We start from the raw sequence: 25,354 nt of genomic DNA on the forward strand, positions 1-25,354 counted from the left end.
GGTGCAAAACCCCTAAAACCAGCAAAAATTAGACCTTCGAACATAAAAATGCAATTTTGAGGTTCAATTTGTGAGATAATCACAAAAGTTATTTAGGAAAATGATAAAGGCATTAATTACTTACAATTTGATGCAAGAATGGTCTTTCTACGATGTCAGACTCAGGTGCAAAATCACTAAAACAAGCCTAAATTAGTCCTTCAAACATAAAAATGCAATTTTGGGGATCAATTTGTGAGATAATCACAAATGTAATTTAGGAAAATGATAAAACAATTTAATACTTACATTCTGATGCAAGAATGGTCCTGCTACGATGTCAGACTCAGGTGTAAAATCCCTAAAACCATCAAAAATTAGTACTTCGAACATAAAAATGCAATTTTGGGGGTCAATTTGTGAAATTATCACAAAAGTTATTTAGGAAAATGATAAAGGAATTAATTACTTACAATCTGATGCAAGAATGGTCCTTCTCCGATGTCAGATTCAGGTACAAAATACCTAAAACCATATAAAATTAGTACTTCAAACATAAAAATGCAATTTTGGGGGTCAATTTGTGAAATTATCACAAAAGTTATTTAGGAAAATGATAAAGGAATTAATTACTTACAATCTGATGCAAGAATGGTCCTTCTCCGATGTCAGATTCAGGTACAAAATACCTAAAACCATATAAAATTAGTACTTCAAACATAAAAATGCAATTTTGGGGGTCAATTTGTGAAATTATCACAAAAGTTATTTAGGAAAATGATAAAGGAATTAATTACTTACAATCTGATGCAAGAATGGTCCTTCTCCGATGTCAGATTCAGGTACAAAATACCTAAAACCATATAAAATTAGTACCTCAAACATAAAAATGCAATTTTGGGGTCAATTTGTGAAATTATCACAAAAGTTATTTAGGAAAATGATAAAGGAATTAATTACTTACAATCTGATGCAAGAATGGTCCTTCTCCGATGTCAGATTCAGGTACAAAATACCTAAAACCATATAAAATTAGTACTTCAAACATAAAAATGCAATTTTGGGGGTCAATTTGTGAGATTATCACAAAAGTTATTTAGGAAAATGATAAAGAAATTAATTACTTACAATCTGATGCAAGAATGGTCCTGCTACGATGTCAGACTCAGGTGTAAAATCCCTAAAACCATCAAAAATTAGTCCTTCGAACATAAAAATGTAATTTTAAGGGTCAATTTGTGAGATTAGCCCAAAAGTTATTTAGGAAAATGATAAAGAAATTAATTACTTACAACCTGATGCAAGAATGGTTCTTCTACGATGTCAGACTCAGGTGCAAAATCCCAAAAACCATCAAAAATTAGTCATTCGGTTGGAAAAAGGCAATTTTAAGGGTCAATTTGTGAGATTATCACAAAAGTTATTTAGGAAAATGCTAAAGGAATTAATTACTTACAATCTGATGCAAGAATGGTCCTTCTACGATGTCAGACACAAGTGCAAAATCCTTAAAACCATCAAAAATTAGTACTTCGAACATAAAAATGCAATTTTGGGGTTCAATTTGTGAGATAATCACAAAAGTTATTTAGGAAAATGATAAAACAATTTAATACTTACAATCTGATGCAAGAATGGTCCTTCTACGATGTCAGACTCAGATGCAAAATCCCTAAAACCATAAAAAATTAGTCATTCGGTCGGAAAAAGGCAATTTTAAGGGCCAATTTGTGAGATAATCACAAAAGTTATTTAGGAAAATGATAAAGGAATTAAATACTTACAATCTGATGCAAGAATGGTCCTTCCCCGATGTCAGACTCAAATGCAAAATCCCTAAAACCATCAAAAATTAATCCTTCAAACATAAAAATGCAATTTTGGGGTTCAATTTGTGAGATAATCACAAAAGTTATTTAGGAAAATGATAAAGAAATTAATTACTTACATTCTGATGCAAGAATGGTCCTTCGACGATGTCAGATTCAGGTACAAAATCCCAAAAACCATCTAAAATTAGTACTTCGAACATAAAAAAGCAATTTTGGGGGTCAATTTGTGAAATTATCACAAAAGTTATTTGGGAAAATGATAAAGAAATTAATTACTTACATTCTGATGCAAGAATGGTCCTTCTACGATGTCAGACTCAGGTGCAAAATCCCTAAAACCATCAAAAATTAGTCCTTCGAACATAAAAATGCAATTTTAAAGGTCAATTTGTGAGATTATCACAAAAGTTATTTAGGAAAATGATAAAGAAATTAATTACTTACAATCTGATGCCAGAATGGTCCTTCTACGATGTCAGACTCAGGTGCAAAATCCCTAAAACCATCAAAAATTAGTCCTTCAAACATAAAAATGCAATTTTGGGGTTCAATTTGTGAGGTAATCACAAAGGTTATTTAGGAAAATGATAAAGAAATTAATTACTTACAATCTGATTCAAGAATGGTCCGTCTACGATGTCAGACTCAGGTGCAAAATCCCTAAAACCATCAAAAATTAGTCCTTCAAACATAAAAATGCAATTTTGGGGTTCAACTTGTCCGATAATCACAAAAGTTATTTAGGAAAATTATAAAGAAATTAATTACTTACAATCTGATGCAAGAATGGTCCTTCTACGATGTCAGACTCAGGTGCAAAATCCTTAAAACAAGCAAAATTAGTCCTTTGAACATAAAACTGCAATTTTGGAAGTCAATTTGTGAGATAATCATAAAAGTTATGGCACCATACGAAGGTAGCGGTAAGTGATTGCCATTCAGGGCACCATACAAGGGTAGCGGTAGAAGTGACTCCCATTGAAGGCACCGTACGAAAGTAGCGGTAGAAGTGACTCCCATTCAGTGTACCGTACAAGGGTAGCGGTAGAAGTGACTCCCATTTAAGGCACCGTACGAAGGTAGCGGTAGAAGTGACTCCCATTCAGGGCACCGTAGGATGGTAGCGGTAATAGTGACTCCTAGAAGGGGGGTGTTGCATCATATTTCAGCCACGTAAAATTTAAATTATTTTACTATATGCACTGGTTTATTGATGAATCGACAATTGTTTCACCGGGAAGGGCATCGTCAAGACTGTCCTGACAGTGCAAATAGACTAGAACTCTCTCAGCAAAAAAAACATTTATAAGTAAAAACAATTTTTTACAAAAAAAATTCGACCGAAGTAAAAAGTTCGACACTGTTTTTCGACCAAAAAAATTGTAACAAAAAATATCGAATAATAAAGAATTTTAATACTTACAATTTGGTGAAAGAACGGTTGTCCTACGACATGGCGTTCGCCCGCTAAAACAAAAAAAAACACAAAATAAGCCGAGCGAAAAACACAAAAAGGGCATTTTTGTAGGTTTCCCCGAAGGTTAAAGTTATATATGAAAATTATAGAGAATTTTCATACCTACAATTTGTTGAAAGAACGGTTGCCCTACGCCATGGCGTTCGCCCGCTAAACACCAAAAACCACAAAATTTGCCGACCGAAAAACACTAAAATGGCATTTTCGTAGGTTTCCCGGGGGTTAAACCCACAAGTTATATATGAAAATTATAAAGAATTCTAATACCTACAATTTTATGAAAGAACGGTTGCCCTACGATATGGCGTTCGCCTGCTAAAACAAACAAACCACAAAATTAGCCGAGCGAAAAATACAAAAAGGGCATTTTTTAGGTTTCCCGAGGGCTAAACCCATAAGTTATATATGAGTAATAAACAAAATTTTAGTACCTTCAATTTGGTGCAACAACGACATGCTATCTCAAGTTATAGATGAATATTCTACAAAACATAACACGATCCATGGAATTCACTAATAACACGAACGTGCTGTGTGCAGGATCGAACAAGATTGAAATCGTACGCGTACCCCCACCGCAGTAAAAGTAGTACTAAGCAAGGCAATGTGCGAGCGGTGCACCGCGCTTGTAAAACGTGCCCCTTCCATAATAGTCTTGGAGATTGTAGAGCCATCTGCCGGTTATATTCATGCTAAGTGCGTGCTGCGCGCAGGTGTACTCGCTTAAGGTCATGAACCGAAAGGTCAGCGTAGAATGAGTTGAGGCGACTGAAGTGTAACGCGCGCGCCGCTCTCATTTCGCGTGGCGTGGCGTGCGTGTGCTCTTGTTTCGCTGTCGTGTCTGCTTCAAATGGAAGTAAAGGTGGAGGCGGCCACCGCCGCCGGCCTCTGCCTCAGCGCCGAGTTGTGCGTGGTGTGTGGCGACCGTGCCTCCGGGCGGCACTACGGCGCCGTCAGCTGCGAGGGTTGCAAGGGTTTCTTCAAACGCTCCATTCGCAAGCAGCTTGGCTATCAATGTCGCGGCGCAAAGAACTGCGAGGTCACCAAGCATCATCGAAACCGCTGTCAGTACTGCCGCCTACAGAAATGCCTCGCTTGTGGCATGCGCACCGATTGTAAGTTATTGTTTACCATTGAAACAATATCTATGTTTACCAATATTGTGATGTGTAATGTTTACTGCAGCAGTCCAACATGAAAGGAAACCAATTGTGGACAAGAAGGAATTCTCGCCTGCACGTCCATCTGCGTACAGTCCAGGCCTATCTAGAATATTTTTCCGAAAAGATCTTACTGTTGAACCACCCCAACATCAACCACCACCAATGACCACCAATAGTGATCTCAATTTTAGCTCACTCCTTACTAAATGTAAGACATTTATTCCCTACTCAGTAACTTGAAATTAATTAAAATTATTTTTGTGCAGTGAATGTTCATCTACCAGAGATACACCACATGTCTCCTAGCCAAGCAAGCATAGAAGATGAGGCATCCCTAGATGATGGAGACAATGCAGACCTGACTGAAGCCCTATCAGCAGCCAGAGATAAACAGTTGATAGCTCTAGCTTTAGATACAATGGCGCGCGTGCAATGTTTAGACTCGCCTTCACATGAAGCTCCCATACCTAGAATGCCTGCAGTGGATGATAATGGACCACTGCTGCATGACTATCACATGCGTTTTCAAGTGCAAATACCCGGACCAGTTCCAGCTTATCTCAATGCGCATTATGTCTGTGAGAGTGGATCTAGGTTACTTTTCACTTCTGTGCATTGGGCTGCTAGTATTCCAGCATTTCAATCATTAAGGTACTTTTGTAATTGTATTCCTAACCAACTTAACCCTAACTTAATTCGTTTTCTTTTTTTAGTGTTGAAATACAAGTTTCTTTGATAAGAAACTGTTGGAGTGACTTGTTTGCTCTGGGTCTTGCACAAACATCACGTTCGCTTCCGCTGTCGATGATTTTAGCTGCCCTGGTGGCGCACCTTCATGGATCTATTGCGCAGGATCGTCTTCCGGCGACCCGTGTTAAACTCCTGGCTGAACACCTTGTGCGTTTACAAGATTTCGTTGCTAGCATGCAACGTCTGCATGTTGATGACAATGAATATGCTTACCTAAAGGCACTGGTTGTATTCTCCGCCGATGCCGTTGAAGGTAGACTTGAAAGATTGCAGGAGAGAGCAGTCCAAGGTTTAAGAGCCCACTTATCACGTAAATGCGATGATGGTGAGCGTTTCTCCAAGTTGTTGCTACGCCTACCGCCATTGCGTGCGTTCGAAGCGCAGGTTATCGAAGAACTCTTCTTTTCGGCACAGTTAGGCCCAGTGCAGATTGAAAGTGTGGTGCCTTATATTTTACGGATGTCGCCAACAGGCGCGCATTCTGCTCGGCAAGTGAAGACCGAGCAACAAGTGGAGTTTAATTGATGACGCTCCTATTTTGACCCAAGTTGTACTTAAACTTAAAGTCTTTGTATTCCTAGTCTGCTCCCAAACCCACAGATATTTGAATTTCACACGCGTTTCACATTTCCCAGTTTGTGTCTGGATCTTTTCTTGTTTAGTTAGGTTTGTGTATTTTTATGTTAAAGAGTATTGCAATGTATTTATATGTGATTAATGATGTAGAACTAAGTGTATATTGCAGGTGAATGCGATATATGCAAATAAATTAATAAAAATCCTATTTTATAAAATGTTATTTTTTGACTTTTCCTTTTGACGATGTTTACGAATCGAAATATGTGAAAACTCGAAACACATTTTGACTCAATTCACGCAAAAATTAAATATTATAAAATGTAAATCATGAATTGTTCAAAAACTAAGATAAAATTAAAAATCCTACCTTAACATCAATGATCAGCAAGAAGTTCGAGGAGCAACGCAGTCACTTTCGATGGAATTGGTTATTGCAACTTTTCGATAGTTACAATAAATAACGACCCCAGAAAAACCGTTGACTGAAAAATATAATAAGCAAGTTTAGTTTTATTCTGTGTTCACTAAATTGCCTATGTTAACATAATACATAAAATTTTCCAAACAAAAGAAAGGAATTAATAATTTATATGTGTTAAAATAATAAATAAACTAAAATTTCATTATTTCTGGCGTTATAAGTGCAGTATTTGTTTACTTGTTTAAATAATAAATAAATTTACATAATTTTATTAGCGAAAGTCGAGTTACTTGTCGTGCATTATGCGTATGTATCAAATACGCCAGTAGAAAGCGCTGCAATCGCAATGCTATTTGAAACGTGGCTGATGCCGTGGTCGATTCGCCGACGTAATTATTCGTGTACCTTCCACGAGTTCACGACGTTACTCCGCCAGTAAACGCGTGTGTTGTCCAACGTCAGACATCTGTGATCTTTCAATTCGGTACAACACGCTCCAAAAATCGTACGTATTCTTAACATTTCTAACAGAACTAGTGCTCAATACATAACTAAACACTATTGATATTTGGTTTTCATTCAAGATGTGGCAGAAACTTACTCTCTCGATCCTCGCGACGCTTGTGGTCGCCGCCGCCGGCGGTAGTGAAGGCGGCGAGGAAAGCGGTGCCCGCCTTCTCGTTTCCAAGCAAATTATGAACCGCTACCTTGTTGAACAGATGGATGTTGTAGTGCGTTACACACTCTTCAACGTCGGCAATTCAGCCGCGATCAACGTCAAGCTTACCGAACAGGGCTTCCCAGCGGAGGCTTTTGACGTCGTCGGAGGGCGTTTGGAAGCACATATTGACCGTATTCCACCTCAGACAAATCTCACTCATGTGGCTGTTGTCCGACCGACCAAGTTTGGATATTTCAACTTCACTGGTGCTGTTGTTGAGTACAAAGCTAGTGAAGATGCCAAAGAGGTTAGTAAAATTAATTTTAATCTTTGATTGGATTAAGAATCACTTAAATTTCAATCATTGTAAAGTGAACTTGAAGCACTTGTTCCTTTTATTATAGGTTAAACGTTGCACTTTCTTCATTGTTTATGATTTTTGTTCCTAGATTCAACTTTCCTTCAGTTCTGAACCGGGTGAGGGCGCTATTGTTGCTTTCCGCGATTACGATAAGAAGTTCTCCTCTCACGTACTGGACTGGTTGGCGTTCGCCATCATGACCCTGCCATCCCTCGTCATCCCCTTCGTGTTGTGGTTCAACAGCAAGACCAAGTACGAAGCGCTGGCGCGACCTGCCAAGAAGACCCACTAATTCTGCCAGTCAAGGCAGACTCGACACACAATCGTCGTTCATTTCTTTTCCTGCTAAATAATTTACGAGCGCCCTCTGATGACAGAGAGTGTCGATCATTATTTATTCATACTTTGTTGCGTATTTTGTAAAGAAAAAGCGAAGAAAACGAGCAATGCTCTCGTCCATCACTACATCGAGGACGTTGCGACTGCAATAAAATATTTTGTACGTATGTTACATTCTGATTTTATCTGGAACCCTTTCAAACAAATTGCCAGCGCATCAGAATAGTTATAGTAAGGTGACATAGCACATTTGTCTAATAAACAATGAGTTTTCTTCTAAATTTCAATCAAAGTGAGTTTATTCCAGAGGTTATTGCAATATCAATCAAAATCTACTAGCACATATTAATCAATCCATATAAAATTGTTAGTCAACTTGAGTTTTAAATATAACCTCAATCTTTAGCCAGTACATACTTGTTTATCTATAAAACAACTAAAGTTTTCATATGTGCATTAATACGAGACAGAACATAAATTAGATATGTATTAGTCCTCACAAATAATCAGCGGGGGTGAGTGTCATTTCCATTATTCTTAGGTGAATGCATTAGCAAAATATAAAATTGATTTACTTAAAAACATAAATTAAATAGGCGCAATTAATTAGTTAGAATTAGATAAATAGACCGTTCGGATATTTGACCTCTTACGTCGTCAATTGTCAACTGTCTTTCACATATTCACAGCCATCACCATGTGGGGGTGAAAACACGGAGGGATTCCAATGAGAATTCATATTATCTCATTCTAAACTGGAACGGCGTCACCATCACCGCTTTCATTCGCATGCGTAGTTGTTGTCGTATTTGTCGATGAAGACGACGCAGCAGTCACGGCCGCCATTCTATTCGCAAACTCATTAATATTGGAACTTCCGTAGTCAGGCGGTTGCAGAACACCGCCCGCGCCTTCAGTCATAACAAGATGCTCCGAACTGACAAGCACAGGAGCAACGTACTGTTCCTGCCTCTCTTGATAATCACTGTCCATTCCTCTCGTACGCGGCGAGCAGTTGGGAAATGGGCTCAAAAACGTAAAGCAGAAGAGTGTCGCGAACACTCCGAGTAGTGTCACTATCGCCATGACACTCGTAGCACCTCTAATGAGAGCAAACGTCGCCATGATTACCTGCAGCAGGAAGAATGAGACTCGAACCATTCTTACCGCTGTAGCGTGGATCCTTGCACCTTCGCCCGACATCTGAATCGGTTTGTAAACATAATAAATATTATGTTTATCGACGAGGTGCTTGAGACACAGATAAAGCAGACCGAATGGCGCTATCAGTGGACAAACCAAACTGTATACAGTGCTCACGGTGAATATCAGCAAGGTCCAAGCGTAGTGAATCCCGAATGGAAACACTGATAAAATCTCTTTGCGAATAGATCCTTTCTCTGCAGCGGATCTCATCAATAGTAATCTCCAGACGTACATCGCCAACTCGGGGAATCTCAATAATTCCAATCCGGTTCCAATTAAAGCTGAGGTAATAACGTAATTCACGAAGAAAGCACCTTTATCTGGTAGGAATATACAATCCCATCGCACTGTTTTGTTAGCTGCATGAAGAGAAGATTCTAAAAAGGCTTGTGCACTTGTCAATCCAAGTGATGGTAAAATCAACACCATAAACAATAGAAAACAAAAGCATTTCAACATCGTGCCATGATTCTGTTTGGACTTCGTCCAATGAGACATCCATTGGTCTGAGTAGGCAACCAGTACTGGCATGAGTGCTGACATTGTCAACAACAACAGCGTTGGCACAAATTCAGCCAGGAATGGACTGAAACTTTTGATGAAGTTTTCTTGAACAGTTGTATAGGTGTTCAACATGTTGACTACAATCGCTGGAGTTGTCAGGAAAAACAATACCACGAACAACGCGCAGTTGATGGCGATTGCTTTCGAGTACCAGTTTCTGGTTGAGATTTGTAGATTCTCCCAGTTGATATCTCCTGGGCTCGGCGCTCTTGCAATATTCCACTTTCTATAGGAACCAGGCTGGAAAGTGTCGATTACCAACCGGGCTTGATCTTCTGTTTCTAATGTAACAAAAGCTATTCCTAAAGGTGCGCTTAGAGCCCTCGCGCGTTCCCGAAGTGTCTCCGCGGTGAGTTCAGCCTCCTGACGTCTGTAATACTCCAAAGCGTTGACAGTCCTCCATGGACAACATGCTATACATCCATGCGGTTGTAGCCTTAGAGAAGTTTTATTATTAGCTACACAATAAAGACGTGCTTCCCTAGCGAGGTTCCTCTGACGTTCGACTCTGACAAGGTTTTTAATCTTGTACGCCATCTTGACGTCTCGTATCTGCACACCGGGAAACCTCTGTTCAAAATAAACCCGAATTTCCTGGGCGTTCCGGTGATTATGTGATATATGTGTAACTAAAACAGTCCTTGATGATAACACTGAAGTGCTTGGTATTCTCGAACTGCATCTTCTCATGATCATAATCGAAGTCGGGACTAACGCGAAAGATACAAACACATGCACCCATAACCAAGCTGACGTTGGTTCCAGATTACTGAGTGTTGTATGCCCGAATGTATACTCATTACCTTGGAGCTGGCCTTGGAAGTTAATTGGTAGTATAATCACGAGCGCACAAAATACCACCACGCATTTTAACAGTAAGAGATGTTTTTGGAAGGAGATGTAATGTGAAGCGTCGGGACCACATCTTGCAAACACGCGATGCTGGCCAATTTTAAATATGGTCGGGAACCATGAACAACCCACGTCAGAGGGTAGTGAATTCTCCGTGGTTGAAGACTCTTCCACTTGCACAGCTTCATCAGTGTTTTTGTAGAACAGCTGTGTCCATTTTTCACTCTGTACTAAAGCTAGCCTACCATAATCCCAGGCTTTATTCCTGAGTATTGCAAAAATGAGTAGCAGCATGCACCATGTAAGAAAGTTCAGGAGAAGTGTCTCTGGGATACCCTCATAGACATTACCAATGACAGTCTTGTTCATTCGCTTCATAGACAAACATGTGTCATTGGGTCCTTCCTCCAGCAGGAGATTGAAGTGAGTTAGGGAAGTCATCATTGATCTAGAATCTACATCATGGTTAACAACAAACAATTATATATAGAAACAATTAACACTTACTGTTTATACTCTAGTAATTATCAATCATCAATCATAATCAATGTATGTGTAAAACCATTGCACCTGCAGTGATAAAAACAAGTCAAATACGTAAAATACCAATGCAAAAAATGCGATAAAAAAAACTAACCGTTAGACAACGCGGTTTCTAGACTCCATAGAATCGTTGTTGAATGCGTTACAATTGAAGATGTCTTAGCGGTGCTAGGTGTCTTGTTGAATATGATTAGATTAACGCCATACGTTGTTCACGATGTTCACAATATCCCAATCACGGCCACGATCGCGTTGGCTAGAAGTAGAAGCATGACGCACGATGAACCTCACCGCCGTTCACTACGCGCTGGTTACTCGTTTCATCGCACTGTGTTTTCTGTGTTCGAAAACAGACATACACGGGAGGCTCGCTTTCTAGTTGAAATGTCATGGAGACAGGACCGTATCACGCCGAAACCAGCTGAATTCAATCAAATTCAACTGCGGAACTGCGCAATTTGATACTTGCCTGATTCAATCGCATGATTATCTCAGACGTAATGTTCTAACACTGCTGAATTAACAATTCAGTGAATTGTAAAACATAATAACGCATTATATTACAAAGTGGTAATATATGCTGTGATTTTTGTTGAAATTTATTCGGAGATATTTTTATCACCAACCAGTGATAAGGTGATAACTCGGCGTGTTTTATAAATAATAATAATCAATATTTTTTTGCCGCATCCTATTCAAACTGGGGCAAATCAAATTGCCTATTTCTACACGTTTGTATGTTTTCAGTTGGAATTTTAAGCGATGCATGAAATTTTCATGTTGCTATTGATTGATATATGTATTGTTGTCATTGTTTGGTTGTTTTTTATCATTTACCACGCAAAAAACATTACACATGATAACAGTAGCGAACGAGGAAACGCCGCCCGAGTGTGTTGACCGAATGTTCTCGAAACAAACAGCATGGTTACTCTCCGTACAGAGATGAGAACTCGTTATTGTATTCATTATTCGCCTTATCGCAGTCCGTTACGGTTTTGTTTTAAATTGGTCGCGTGGAGCAGTCATTATCAATAAATCCGTGCGATGCATTAGTCACCACATAGGTTGATACTTACAACTTTAATAATTGTATTTATCATAGATTTATATATAAAAAAACATAACTGTACACAATGTAAATGATGAATCATTAAATTTCGTGCATAAAATCGATAACGAATGCGCTCATAGTATCTCAGATCGCCGGTAGAGAGCGCTTCTCAGCAGTTGTCAACTCAGGATGCCACAGGTCCACGATTAAAACCAACCGGAAGTCGCTTCCGTTGTGCCATACTTCATGTTCGAAGCTATCGTCAAAGATCATAACCTCACCTTCTTTCCAACTCCTAAAATCATCAAATTTACCAATTAAATAAAATATTATCAAGTTGAGGTTTTGATTTAATTATTATTACCTTATTTCCTGATCAACTCTTAAAAAGGTCTTCTCAGGTACTTTAAGTCCAAGATGCGCGCGTATTCGGCAATTCGTAGGCCCACAATGTGGCCACACGTGCGTCCCCGGCAACATCACACTGAATTTTACCTGTCCTCGGCGACAACCAGCGGCTTCCGGCATTACCTCTACTAGTTTGCATGTCAGAGGACACCTCTCGCAGTGTTTCTTATGTTTTATTCCCCTGGCAAACAATTCAAACTGCTTCCAATCTCCTTTGTCCCTCAAGTTCTCGGCTTCATCTTGGAATGAACCTCGTGATTTCATCACAGCGAGGCCTTCCTCTCTGATAGCTTTGAAATTACGTTCTAATTGTTTGAAGAATGAACGATAGGAAAGTGGGGTGTCCTCATGACGCCACCATGGCTGCCCCTTCAATGTAGGAACATTATATAAGGATCTTTGTGTTGCAGATAGGAAGACATTTTGTTTAGCGCCATCTTGATAAACAGCAGTGGCTTCATCATGACGACCTAAACGAGCTAAGGCATCGCCAAGATGGAAATAAAATCGACCATCAATAACACCTTCATGTCTAGTGGCAATACCACGTTGAAGATAATCTATGGCGGGTTTAAGATGGCCGTCATGGACTTTTAGAATGAAGCCGTAGTGAACCAGGGCAAACCCATCGGATGGCCAACGTTCCAAACTTAATTTTAACTCCTTACGAGCTTCCTCCATTCGATTTGTGGTTAGGTATGTCACTGCTAATTGGTTTCTATAGATAACCTCATCAGGAAATTTTGTAATTAGTAAACGATGCACTTCTATTGCTTTGGAATACTGTCCTGGAAAATGTTTTACTTTACTGTAAATAACAAAAATAAAACTCATTCTCATACCCATAAATCTTAATCTGTTGATACATCTATCCGCCGCCATTTTGAATAAAGCTGGTGGCACTCCATCGAAGGACATCAGTTTCTGATAGTTAGTAATAGCTTCGGTTAGTAGTTGATTACTTTGACGCTGCTCGGCAAGTTGATCGAGTGCGCGTGCTCGACCGTAGGTGGCACGCGGTGAGCGAGGATTTACTTTCAAAATGGCCGCGAATTGCGTCAGAGCCAAAGCAGCGTTCTGTTAATAAAAAAAAAAACAAAAACAAACGCAAAACATGAAGTGTTAGAATTCTATCTATGAAACAAAACAAAGTATATAAAAAATCATTCGTGAATTTGTTCAAAGTCTCCTCGAAATATATTTGATGGTCATTTGTGCGGAAGTTGAAGAGACTTTGATCAATTTCAAGCGTCAATGTAAATATATGAGATGAACATGCAAAAATGTAAGAGATGCAAGTGAACCGAAAATATTCCACATTGGAAACATTCCAACCTCAAAATAGAGGCTAAACAACAACACGAAAACAAATACGTTCAGAATAGAATCAACATAAAAATAGAAAATAAAATAAAATGCACTCAATTGTCCACTTAAACCTAAAATCTAATATTAGGAATTAATTCAAACTAACGTTAATTTATTCCTGTGGAAAATAAATTGATAAAAATGGATGAATTTTAAGATGGCGTAGATACTCACTACATTAAGGTTTTCTTGAGCTTCGTCCAGTTGGTCATAGATGGCGAAATCATCTGCATTTGTGATGTTTTCATGGTCGTATGACGGTGCGGATTGCCAGGACTCTTCTTCAGGTACAGCTGCTTCCTGAGCTCCACCATCTATGAAATAAAACATTGAATATATTAATAAGCTGTCAAATATTACATTTTGCTTTAAATTAACTAAACTAGACTCTTATAACTAACGTGTCCAAGGAAAACCATCATCTTCATCGTCTTCTTCTGGATCCAGTTCTTCGTCATCATACTGTGCATCAATATCTCCTCCTTCTTCATAGTCATCTTCTCCTGATGGTTGTGGGCCTCCTGTAAGTTTACCATACTTGGCTTCAAGTTTCTTCATTAGGTCTTCGTCATCTTCCTCGGAAACAGGTTCTTCTTCTTCTTCTGGTTCTTCTTCTTCGGGAGCTTCTTCTTCTTCTTCATCTTCGTATTCGCCTTCAATTTCAATTTCAATTTCTCCCTCTTCCTCAGGTCCTAATTCTTCTTCTTCTTCCTCAGGTTCTAATTCTTCTTCTTCTTCTTCTTCAGGTTCTAACTCTTCTTCTTCCTCTTCGGGTTCTTCATCTTCCCTGTCAAATCTATCACTATCTGGAGTAAGGGATCTTTCATAAGTGCTTCTAAGTTTCTGATAGTCTTTCTTCACTTGCGGATCAAACCTGATCTCATACTCTTCTTCTTCTTCTTCATCATCATAGGGTTCATCATCTTCTCCCTCTGAATAATCATCGTAATTCAAATCCACTTCCTCCACTTTCGGTGGTACAACAATAGTATTTCTCCTGGCAAGATCCTGTTGCACATCTTTTTTACTTTGAACTTCTTCACTACCAGCTGCTTCGTCTACGAATGTTGAATGTTGTTAGTAAAGTAACCAACTTCTATCGCACTACACGCAGGACCACGAAGCGAGCACACCCGTTAACACTGATTAATAGCTAATACAAAATGGCGTCCATCCATTACAAACAAGATGGCCGCGCATAGTCGTTCGGGAAATGCGAGTTAGTTCGTTTTACGGTTTTTCGTCACTGTACCAGTGCGGTATGTGTGTGCACAAGCTAAGCCAGAGTGAGAGAAGGACAGAGACTTGCTTCTCGCAACACCAACACAACAACAAATCAAGAACAACACGGGGCATGCGTGAGAAAGAGACTAATCGTTTAGCTTTTTGCTCGGCTTGAGAAAGATTTGATTACCGACCGGATTTCCACTTTCTTATCAGCACAACATACGCCACCACCAATATGACCAGCCCGACGGTCGCCTTCACGACTAGAACAACAGGTACAGACAAAGGTACAGAAGGAACTCGCATTTCCCGATCACAATCATCAGAATACATAAATATACAAAAATAAATATTCTAGCGCCATCTATAATGGAATATTTGAATGAGGTTAGATACTTACCACTGATTGGTTGTTCTTCGGCTTCGGCGTCGGCGTCGCCTTCTTCACCTTCTACAGCATCTTCAGCTTGGGCATCATCAGCAACATCATCTTCATCATCCTGTTTATTAAAAACATAAGTAAATGTGTTTGTAATTTGTAATAATCTAACCTTCTCTGCTGATTTAGCTTCTGCTTCTTCATCAGCGACTTCTTCCTTGGATGCAACTTCTTCATCTTGTTCAGGGGAACCTTGAGCATCTTCTTCTTCGTCTTGATCATCATCATCTTGATCTTCTTCAGTCTTTGGTGCTTCACTTACGTTATCTTCTTCTGCATCTTCAGATTTTTGTTCTTCTTCGTCATCTTCGTCATTTGCTGCACTGACTTCTTCTTCTTCTTCGTATTCCTGAGTGGCTTCTTCTTCATCTTCTTGGGTAGCTTCCTCTTCGTCTGCTTCTTCAGTGCCTTCTTCTATTTCTTCCTCTTCTTCTTCTTCTTCTTGACTAGCTTCAGGAGCACTTTCTTCAACTTCTTCTTCTTCTTCTTCTTGTTCTTCGGAAGCAGCTACTTCTTCTTCTTCTTCTTCGTCATGATCATCATCATGATCTTCTTCTTCTTCTTCATCGTGGTCATCATGTTCCTCTTCTTCATGTTCATCATGATCATCATGATCATCATGTTCATCGTGATCATCATCATGATCAGCTATACCATGATGATCATCATGTTCTTCAGGTGCATTATCCACCCACCCTTCAAAATATTGCGTAAAACGACTTTCCCTTTCAATTGTATCAACTGCAAATCAAAAAAATTAATATTTCTAATTTAATTAGAAACACCAATGACCTACGATCAGTTAATCCACGATGTTCAGTGTAAATCAAACCCACAAGCACTGCCAGCGCGCTAAGAAGTACAAAAAAGACTAACTTAGCGCATATTCCACCACCAGTGCCGCCCTCTTTATGCACGTGAATGTTAACGTCATCGTTCTCCAATGGAGTCAGACTACGCGCACGTGCTGGAAGTGGAGGGGATGTTTCTTCAACATCATCTAAAGAACAAAAAACCAAATGCATACATTTAACATGAATAAAAGATTAAAATCACATGTAACAGTAGGTTAAGTGCCACATCGTCACGCGGCGTATGTCTATTTATACATACTCATACGCACGTCGCAAAGGTATTAATACACACGGCGTGCGCGACCACAGATCCACAAATTATACAATTGCTTAATATCTCTGTTCTCTGTATCTCTGCACTATATTGAAAGTAGTTATTTGCATTTTGGCAAACAGTTTAAGAGTACCTTTCTTTTTCTTCTTGTCACGCCGCTTCCTCGGCTGCACGTCGCCCGACATTTGGTCCTCCTCGATGTAGTGGTGTGCGGCTGCTGACGACGGACGAACCGGTGCGGTTCGAGCGACGGCGACGGTGGCACTATTAAAAGACGCCGGGGGCGCCCGTCCTACGACCGAGAGCGAATATCCACGAAGACCGCCAGAACTATAAATATTTTTTTAAGTCAAGTCACTACAAGGATCTTTTCATCTTAAACATGTACAGTATTACATTGCATTGCAAAAGTAGAGCTCTGTAATTTTTATTATACTAAAAAACTACTTTTTAGTGTTTTTTTTTTTCTTAAATGTAAAAAGGGGTTGTTTGGTAGTAACAAGTGAAGTAAAGTGATAAAATGGCTGCGCTGGTCGCGTGGCAGTGTGACGAGGTGCGTCCGCCGTTTCCCACGACTCTAAACCCTCCTAAAACGGTGATTGTTTGACTGCCGCGAGACCACACTCAGGGCGAGTGGCACCCCTCACTGCGCTAATCGCACGGTAACAGTAAGTAAAGCCTTTATAATGTTTACACGTACAAATGTATAATGTATAATACCAACAAAACAATAATTGCAAATAACAAATACAAAAAATTGATATTTTTGTATATTTTACTACTATTCCCGTTATTTTTATCATTTCCGGAAATACAAAACACGAAAAAAATATATAAACTGTTATAAAAGGCGTTTTTATGGTGAATAAGATCCGCAAAATTGCATTTTACGGTACTCACTCGTAAAATACTGTTATCTTTTCTATTTTCAGAAAGAAAAGTAAAACACTTCCTGGTTTTTTTGATTGCGATTTTTTTTATACAAAAAATTTAAGAAAAAATGTATCTTCTTAAATGGTAAGCAGATAGATCTACAAAAAAGGTATAACCACCCGCAAAGCTCTCATGGGTTCCTTTATAGGTCGGATACGGTACTGAATTGATGAATCGATGAATGGAAGAATGAAGAATGAAGAAAAGGGGAGGATAATACCAAAGTCACGCGCCCAGGTAACCATTCTTCTTTTTCTTGTATTTTTTTCCCATAGTATTAAAAAAAACTTCATCCTCATCCTTATCTTCATCCGTTTTTAAAAAATTCTACTTCCTGGTACCCAAAGAGTTGTAACAAAAAAAAACTAGGTTATACTCTAATATAAATAATAGTTTAGTGATTTGTTGCGGATGTGAATTAAGTATAAGTAACCGTCCGGATGATAAAAATTATCAACCCGGGGTGGATTATAATCACACACGACCAAAGCGTGCATCAAACGGGGCGCTTTCACCATTCGGCCAGCGCGTGGGAAACCGTCCGACAAACCATCATCTCCGGGGTTCTCTTTGAACCTTAGGGTACAATACGTCCATGCACACGGTACACACGTTTCGAGATGAACGTGCACGCGTCGACAGAGACAACATTATGAATTTTACTTAGGTATTGTGTTACTAGTGGAATAAAGAGGGAATACACGTGGTCGCGTGCACCCTTCGGAGTGGGGGTAGTTAGAGTAGGGATGAAAACGTGCCTGAACGGCGGTCCGGCAGCGTGCCATTCGATCGCCGGTCGCGTGCACGGTAGGTCGACTGCGCTTCCTGCCACCCTGCCACCACCTACGCCAAACCAAACCAAACAACAAGTGTGTTCATGTTCAAATAAGTGTTACGCCCACGCGTGTGCGAATTAATCATAATCAACTCTACAATTGATTAAATTAAAGACTTAAGATATACAGGTTTAATTTTGTGTGGAAGTGTATAAAGTGAAGATGGACCACTTATCACAGAATACTCCCTTGCATTGGGGATATTCTGGGACAAACGCGTCGTCTACTTGGGCACCGGTTCCAAGAGGTGTGAAGAGGACTTTGTCGGATCATGATGATGATGATCTTTATTCGGAAGGATCTTCTAAGGACCAGTAAGTTTTTATTTCTTTTTTTAAAAAATTGTTTAAAAATTTTTTTAAGTAAAAATTAATAAAAATTATTAATTTTAAAGGTGTACGTCTCCTGGTGAAACCGACAGTTGTCAAATGCAATCCAGAAAGAAACGTCGCGGTGTAATCGAAAAGAAACGCCGTGATAGAATTAATACATCACTACTTGAACTCAAGAGACTTGTGCCCAGTGCCTTCGAGAAGCAGGGATCCGCCAAATTGGAAAAAGCAGAAATTTTGCAACTCACCGTTGATCATTTGAAAATGATCCATGCTAAAGGTAATTTAAACACATATTTTTTATTTTTAAAATTTTCAAGTGTTTAACTTCATTTCCGCTCTAAAAAATCACACCGGAAGTGCACCTGCATTTAGGGTCACCCAATACATAAAAATTAAACGTATCGTAACAGTTAATGAAGTGTAATTCCTAAAATATTCAATTTTCAAAAAAAATATTTAAAAAACTAAAAAAATGATATTTTTATTATATTTTTTGATTATTGAGGTGTTATTACACTGCGAGTGAGAAAGAGTATTCCGTGGGCAGTGCAAAACACAACGCAGGTGAATGAAGAAGGGTTAGCTTAGCCTCGCGTGGGAAAGGCGCCCGGCCAGGTGGCGAGGTGCCGTCGTGGGAAACGTAGTAAAACGTAGTAACACCACTCACACACAACACACACACATTCCCACTATACTTAGGGACACATATATAACATAAGAGCCATGGCCATGCTTGTATTAATTTTATCGCGTATTACCGTATTTAACGCAACAGGTTACCATCTGGTGCTTACCACCTCGCTGCAATTTCATTATGGGAACGATTGTAATCACAAAATTCAAAATGCAACCAATTACTAAATATTATATCTTGTATCATTCCAGGTCTTGACTCCTACGCATATGACCAACATAAATACGCAATGGACTACCATGGCATGGGTTATCGTGAATGCGCAGCTGAAGTCAGCCGATACCTGGAACGCATTGAAGGTCTCGACGTGCAAAACCCACTACGATTGCGTTTAACATCACATCTACAATGTTGTGCAGCTCAACGTGAATTATCCAAACAGACTCCCGTGGTTGCCCCGCCTGTACCCCCACATCCCACAGTCGCTGGGTCTTGGTATGGTCCCAGTCCCACTCAGGCTTATCCAAGTCTAAACCCTCTTCCACCTTCACCAGCTAGTAATCATTCACATGGATTGGTACCACCTCCATTACCTCCTACGTCTATGCATGATGCTCCTCACTTTACTGATTTGTCTTCTGCGTGTCCACCACCTACCACCTCGGGAGATACTAGAGTCACCTCTGCTTCTTCTGTTTTGACTCCGTTGACTAGTACCACATCAATGGCGTTAGCTTATCCCAATCATTATTCCAACTCCTATGGGCTTGCTAATCACCACCAACAGCATTATAATCAAAGTGGTGGTGGGGCGCAAGGGATGAAACCATATAGGCCATGGGGTGCGGAAGTTGCCTACTAGTCTGGGAGTTTGGTAGAAAAAAAGCGGTGTGGAAACTTAGTCATTGGTTTTACTTAAGATTAACTTATGGGGGTTAAGAGAGTGTCCAATCAGTCAATAGAAGGACAATATTTATTTTATATTTAAGATATTGTATGATAGGTTATATTATAGCAAGCACAAAGAGAGGAAACACTGATTGTGATATGGATTAGAATAAAATATTTTTGATAAACTTTATGAACACAAAACAACACAATATAAGAGTAAATATTTTTTAACTTACATTTTAGTAGTTTTTCCTTCCCTTTTTCCTAATTGCTGAATAAATTATGTTTGCACACGTGCGTTTGACCGTTACACTTTTTCTTTCCGTTTTTAGCACACGTGTTAATTATACAGCTTAGTGGTACAACTGGACAATGTCCAGTCACGTTTTTAGGATTTAACCTAAAAAACTACATCTCAATAGGTGTATTCATGCAAAAACTTGCAAAAAAGAGTTTTGGTCATTTTGGTGACCAGCAAAGCGTGAAAACAAAACAAAACTTTTACACCTAACCCTTAAATATTCTATGAAAATATTATATGATAAAAAATAATATTGTATTAGAAGGGGATTTGTGTGTTGTGTGTCAGAAAAGGGGAATACTTAACTGTTGAATATTCCCGCGAGTGTTTTGTTTTCTTTGCGTCTCTGTCTAAACGCAAATTCTGTGCGCTACTAAAAGTGAAAGTGTGGTGGTATATTTTAGGGGTGAGGTAGAATCGACGTGGGAAACGTGAATGCGACCGACTCTCATGGCCAACACACGTTGTCTCACTCACCCTAATATAATATTAACCCTTAGGAATGAAACGGAAACATAAAACGGAATTGAAACTTTTAAAAAGAGAGAATATTTTAAATGGTAGTGGAGTGTGTGATGGAGTGAGATAGGATGAAAACATTAAGTTTCGTTATTCAACTATCCCCTATGTGATATTTTTATTTTTAATTTTTAGTTCTAGTGTTGACTTCAGTTTCCTGCGATTCTTCGATATTCTTTGTGCTGAATTGAGAAACTCGTGTGCGTCGTGTGTGAGGGCTTCGAAATTGTCACCCTTAAGGTTTTTAAGCGTGCATGGAGTATTGCAGACGTGTGGCACTTTGTAAAGTGCAAAAACACAAGTCATGCATGCAAATGTATAGATTTATGATTATTGAGGTTATGGAAGATTACGCAAGAGTGATTTTTTTGATCAATCGACCAAAACATAGAAAAATTAGGGTAAGTGTCAGTTTATTACTATGTTTGCATGTACTATTGATTCTTTTGTTATCAAATCATAGAATATTTGCATACAAATCACGGAAAAACATAAATCATCAATTCATTATGTGTCATAAGCAAATATGTTTGATTTAGTTTGAATTTCAATCGATAGGTGGCGTAGATGACTAAATATTAGTTAATCTATGTGTAAAACAGAGTTTGTTAGTTACAACACTTATAACTCAAGAACGGCTGGTCAGATTTTGATGATCTACGATTTTTTGGATTTGTCTATGTCCTAATTAGCAGAATAATCATTAAAATGTCAAAAATTATTACTTAAATCATAGTTATAGCTAAAAATAAAATTTTTAAATGCGTTTTTTATAATTTTTTCTTTATAAGTAAAAACAAACATGTTTTTAATAAATAAATTTTTTCAAAGAAACAACCCCCTAAAATATTCTCATGAGAATTCAGTTTAAAAAACATTTCTCATGTGAAAATTGAGATACTAATTCAACTTGTTTCCCATCGAAACAATTGACTACTCCTAATCAAAGCGATGGCTCGCCGCTTGAATGCTCGGCTTTGTCGATGAATGGTGGGAGTGTAATTACCGCGTTGTTGGGGTGTGCACCCCCGTGTCGCGCTATCCGCTGCTCCACATATATCTGCATGTCCGCGAACGAGTCAAGTGGTTCCCACACGCGCCACTCCATTGAGTAATATTAACGTGCGGTGGTGAAACATGCAGTGCCGAGAAAATCTGCTATGGTGGGGGGTGTTCGCATCGATAAATATCACCCGCGCATGCATCTTGCTCGCATTTTATATCAAAACCTACTCATGGCAACATCTAGAACCGCATAAATTTGGAAAAATAAAAATTTAGAAATAAAAAAGCCAAAAAATAAACAAAATGTCCCTGAAGAAATTAATCTCGACTTGTATGAAGGTAAATTAATAATTATTAATAATTATAAACATTTTTTAAACAAAATTTTGTTATATTTTTTATAGATGATTAAAAAATTGTCATCAGATGTCTCCACATGTGTGCATCATGGCCGCCTACACCGGAAATACGCACATAAACACCACATAACCAAATATCAAGATGGCGCCAATCGTAAATCAGAAATGATTGAATTCCTCGATAATAGCTTCAATGAAAACTTAGAAAATCAAAAATTCTACCAAAATTAATTTAATTTTTATAACTTAAACCACTTTGGCTGTGAAATTTGTAATTTATCTTACTTGTAACTATCAATAAATTTAATTTAATCCAAAAATGTAATTTCTAATTTGTAATCCGTTTTATTGCCCTTTTGGACATGTCCAATAATTAGTTTTTGAAACACGATGAATCATACATTATTTTAGCTGTGCATTCTATTGTTACCATAGTAAGCTTCTTTGCTAGTGACGCAAAGAAATGAATGAAACGCGTTTACAATAGCGGGCGCCACGTGCGAGACGCACGTCCAGCAGCTATTGTATTGCTGAGGACATCAAGCAAGGCACGTGCCGCAAATGTATTACAATATTAAAATTTCACTCTGGACGCTGCTCGTGCTTTGAAATATTACTATGTGACATATAAGTTTATATACATCATTAAATTTTTAGTCTACCAGCAAAGAGACACACATTTATTTTTTATTTCATTTGTGCTGATGATTATTATTAGAAAATTGGAAAAAATATTTTTTTTTGCATTTTTACGATTTTCTGCGGTTTTAAGACACAAAAAGTTAGTACTTTAAACACGGGCGTGACTAAAGTACTTTAAACACGGGCTTTAGCCACAGGGTGACTAAAAAATTCAAAACAAAAAGTTTAAATTTAAAAACCTTATCGTAAAAATAAAATAGAAGTAGAAAAAATAGCGTAAGCATCACGTGACTAAACATTATTAAACACTCGATTGATTAAACACTAGCCACACTCGCTCTAAATCAATACAGTGACAAAAACTCCCGTTTAACCATTTAAAAATGAAAGTAGAAAAAGTAACATAACCTTAATATGTAAATTTACATTATAATTCCCAAACCCTATGTTAATATGTAATGTTTCCACTTGTAAATCACAAACGCACATTACTCCTCTCAATACTCAAAATTTACGACGTCTAACATTCCTCCCCGCATAATAACACGAAATTATGGATTCATACCGCACATGAAAATGTCAAAACCACCTCGAATTATTATAAGTTACAATCGCTTAGATTACAACCAAAAACCAATATCCTCACTGATTGTCCGAAATTATAGACCATGAAACCATCTACGAAACTCGAACAGATGTGCACCGCGCACTGCATAATACCAAAATGCCACAAGTCAATGTAGGGATGGTCAATTGGTCACTCGGTCACTCCAACTCCAATGAATGAAAATTAAGTGCTCCAAAGTGTGTTTACGCAAGTGATGCAACTTTCAACTCCAAGCCGAAAGACAATTAACGCAATACAACATGGCCGCATGTGGGTGTGATGCCCAACTTCCTGCTCCGCACTCAATTTGTTCGTTATTCAAGCGATTGTCCCCAAACTCGAACCCAATTGTAATTCAATTTGACTTTCCACTTTCAAATCGATTAACAATCAATCATTCATTTAACCACTGAGTAACGAGTCTTTTCTAGTGTCATGCTTATGTTGTTCACGCGACGCTATGCAACCAAGATGACAGGCCGCAATCGTAAATTGATTAATCGACGATGGATGATCGCGCAGAACTCTTCTTTGCGCACAAACGAGTTGAATTGTATCAATGCACATCCTGGTTAAAAATTATGACTGAGTCAATCGACTGATCGATCGGATGAAATTTTATTCATCGCGTATTTCTATTTCGATGACACGCGCCGAGATAATTGTTATGCACACTTTGCATGCGCCCTTAATGTATTCACAATCGAAAACTCGAAAGCTTTGCAAACAAAGTGGACATCGGTCTAAACTAAAATAAACAAATGTCTATAATGTATTATTGCGTCACGTTGTAATCTAATCTCAAAGTATTGAAGAATTTCACGTAAAAGTCTTAAAATTTTTATTTGTGTATCGATGAGTAGACTTATTGAAGTTTTCACGTTTCGCATTGGATTAATGCGTTAAATTTATGTTACATTTTATTATGTAAGGGTGTGTGCAGTGTGTGAGGGATGATTCTCCACGCTGGGAGTTTTAAAAATAGGGGAGTGACGCGCTTTAAAACGCAATTAAACAATTAAAACCGTTTGGATTGTTCGCTGCAGTCATTGAGTGACATTTGACAGTCGGAACGTATCACAAATGCATTCACAATCGTCGCAATCATTTATTTTATTCAGCGTTTGCGTTTTTTAACACTTCAAGAAGAGTTTAAACCCGTTAATCGTTTAAAAGCCACACAATCAAATATTCACGTTTTTTTCAAAGCGGAATAATTGATTGAAGTGTGAAATTCACGTTGAATTCATAAATGAAGCATTTTCAGAGGTTAAGTCACTTGAAAACGGCTGATTTATGAAAGAATAGAGAATACTCACTGATTTGTTTAGTAGATTTGCATCATCGTATCCCGGTGGTGTTTGGGTGATGTAATTATTGTTAATACATTGTTTATAAATAAACTCGCGGATTAGCGTCCGAACATTGGCGATTATCAACGAATACACTGTGGTTTCACGCGCGTACTTGCACTGTACGAGTATACCGTTAGTGTAGTGCGTATCCGAATGGATGCAAGATGAGTTAAGTCGACTTTGACTTTAAGTTGGCTTAAGGTCGACTAGTTGGGTAGTCAGCGGCCGATTACGGCATTAGCGGCAGTGTTCCGCTCTATTGTGTTTGTGTTTGATGAACATGTTCGTCATGCTCGCGATAAATAATGCAGACTTTTTTTTGTTCTAGTCATCGGAGTGTTGCATATACATACTGAAAATTCGCATTCATTTTAATTACAAATTTGTTTATTAATTATGTTTTGAGTTTTATATTTATTAGTTTTGTTTGAGGCATGTGTGTATTGTGGGTTGCCTAACAGAAAACGTCTCTTGATATATTTTATTGAAATACGCAAAGAAAAACGACAAAAATTAAGAAAAAACAAGTTTTAGACTAATTTTGTTATAGTTCAAATGATTTTAAACGCTTGAAAATGTTTTTAAT

At 38.4% G+C, this 25,354-nt stretch overlaps 5 protein-coding genes across 9 annotated transcripts; 3 read left to right on the top strand and 2 right to left on the bottom strand.

Annotated features, from left to right (window-relative positions):
* The first annotated feature begins 4,138 nt into the window (after positions 1 to 4,138).
* Hr78 (Hormone-receptor-like in 78) lies at positions 4,139 to 5,995 on the top strand. Its single transcript, XM_065309399.1, has 4 exons — positions 4,139 to 4,403; positions 4,474 to 4,659; positions 4,718 to 5,102; positions 5,165 to 5,995. The coding sequence occupies exons 1-4, from the start codon at positions 4,139 to 4,141 to the stop codon at positions 5,724 to 5,726; spliced, it is 1,398 nt and encodes a 465-aa protein (XP_065165471.1). The 3' UTR covers positions 5,727 to 5,995.
* Positions 5,996 to 6,545: 550 nt separating this feature from the next.
* On the top strand, positions 6,546 to 7,734 carry SsRbeta (signal sequence receptor beta). The gene is made up of 3 exons (XM_065310281.1): positions 6,546 to 6,706; positions 6,786 to 7,169; positions 7,312 to 7,734. The coding sequence occupies exons 2-3, from the start codon at positions 6,786 to 6,788 to the stop codon at positions 7,513 to 7,515; spliced, it is 588 nt and encodes a 195-aa protein (XP_065166353.1). The 5' UTR covers positions 6,546 to 6,706; the 3' UTR covers positions 7,516 to 7,734.
* Positions 7,735 to 7,843: 109 nt separating this feature from the next.
* Tmem63 (transmembrane protein 63) lies at positions 7,844 to 11,215 on the bottom strand. Of its 2 annotated transcripts, none has more exons than XM_065310280.1 (3): positions 10,822 to 11,215; positions 10,692 to 10,754; positions 7,844 to 10,632 (listed from the first exon to the last, which is right to left on the bottom strand). In XM_065310280.1, the coding sequence occupies exon 3, from the start codon at positions 10,626 to 10,628 to the stop codon at positions 8,313 to 8,315; it is 2,316 nt and encodes a 771-aa protein (XP_065166352.1). In that variant the 5' UTR covers positions 10,629 to 10,632; positions 10,692 to 10,754; positions 10,822 to 11,215; the 3' UTR covers positions 7,844 to 8,312. The 2 variants fall into 2 exon arrangements, with proteins under 2 accessions (XP_065166352.1, XP_065166350.1); XM_065310278.1 differs by having other exon boundaries at positions 7,844 to 10,639; positions 10,822 to 11,214.
* A 602-nt stretch (positions 11,216 to 11,817) lies between these two features.
* Positions 11,818 to 24,987, bottom strand: Asph (Aspartyl beta-hydroxylase). 3 transcript variants are annotated; one of them, XM_065310282.1, is made up of 11 exons: positions 24,733 to 24,984; positions 16,485 to 16,681; positions 16,020 to 16,223; positions 15,336 to 15,964; positions 15,185 to 15,284; positions 14,976 to 15,047; positions 13,959 to 14,615; positions 13,732 to 13,871; positions 13,032 to 13,266; positions 12,146 to 12,977; positions 11,818 to 12,076 (listed from the first exon to the last, which is right to left on the bottom strand). In XM_065310282.1, exons 2-11 carry the CDS (start codon positions 16,534 to 16,536, stop codon positions 11,926 to 11,928), a joined length of 3,072 nt encoding a protein of 1,023 aa, XP_065166354.1. In that variant the 5' UTR covers positions 16,537 to 16,681; positions 24,733 to 24,984; the 3' UTR covers positions 11,818 to 11,925. The 3 variants fall into 3 exon arrangements, with proteins under 3 accessions (XP_065166354.1, XP_065166355.1, XP_065166356.1); XM_065310283.1 differs by lacking the exon at positions 11,818 to 12,076 and having other exon boundaries at positions 12,794 to 12,972; positions 24,733 to 24,987; XM_065310284.1 differs by lacking the exons at positions 11,818 to 12,076; positions 12,146 to 12,977 and having other exon boundaries at positions 13,117 to 13,675; positions 24,733 to 24,987.
* Hey (Hairy/E(spl)-related with YRPW motif) lies at positions 16,675 to 20,175 on the top strand. Of its 2 annotated transcripts, XM_065310285.1 has the most exons (5): positions 16,675 to 17,019; positions 17,284 to 17,368; positions 17,433 to 18,434; positions 18,515 to 18,732; positions 19,341 to 20,175. In XM_065310285.1, the coding sequence occupies exons 3-5, from the start codon at positions 18,283 to 18,285 to the stop codon at positions 19,949 to 19,951; spliced, it is 981 nt and encodes a 326-aa protein (XP_065166357.1). In that variant the 5' UTR covers positions 16,675 to 17,019; positions 17,284 to 17,368; positions 17,433 to 18,282; the 3' UTR covers positions 19,952 to 20,175. The 2 variants fall into 2 exon arrangements, with proteins under 2 accessions (XP_065166357.1, XP_065166358.1); XM_065310286.1 differs by lacking the exon at positions 17,284 to 17,368.
* Positions 24,988 to 25,354: the final 367 nt, after the last annotated feature.

The sequence above is a fragment of the Atheta coriaria genome, unplaced genomic scaffold (genome assembly GCF_025399875.1).
Source record: "Atheta coriaria isolate IRGN ID8LTWV9N9 unplaced genomic scaffold, Caltech_Dcor_3.1 hic_scaffold_8_pilon, whole genome shotgun sequence".
Taxonomy (NCBI): Eukaryota; Metazoa; Arthropoda; class Insecta; order Coleoptera; family Staphylinidae; genus Dalotia; species Dalotia coriaria.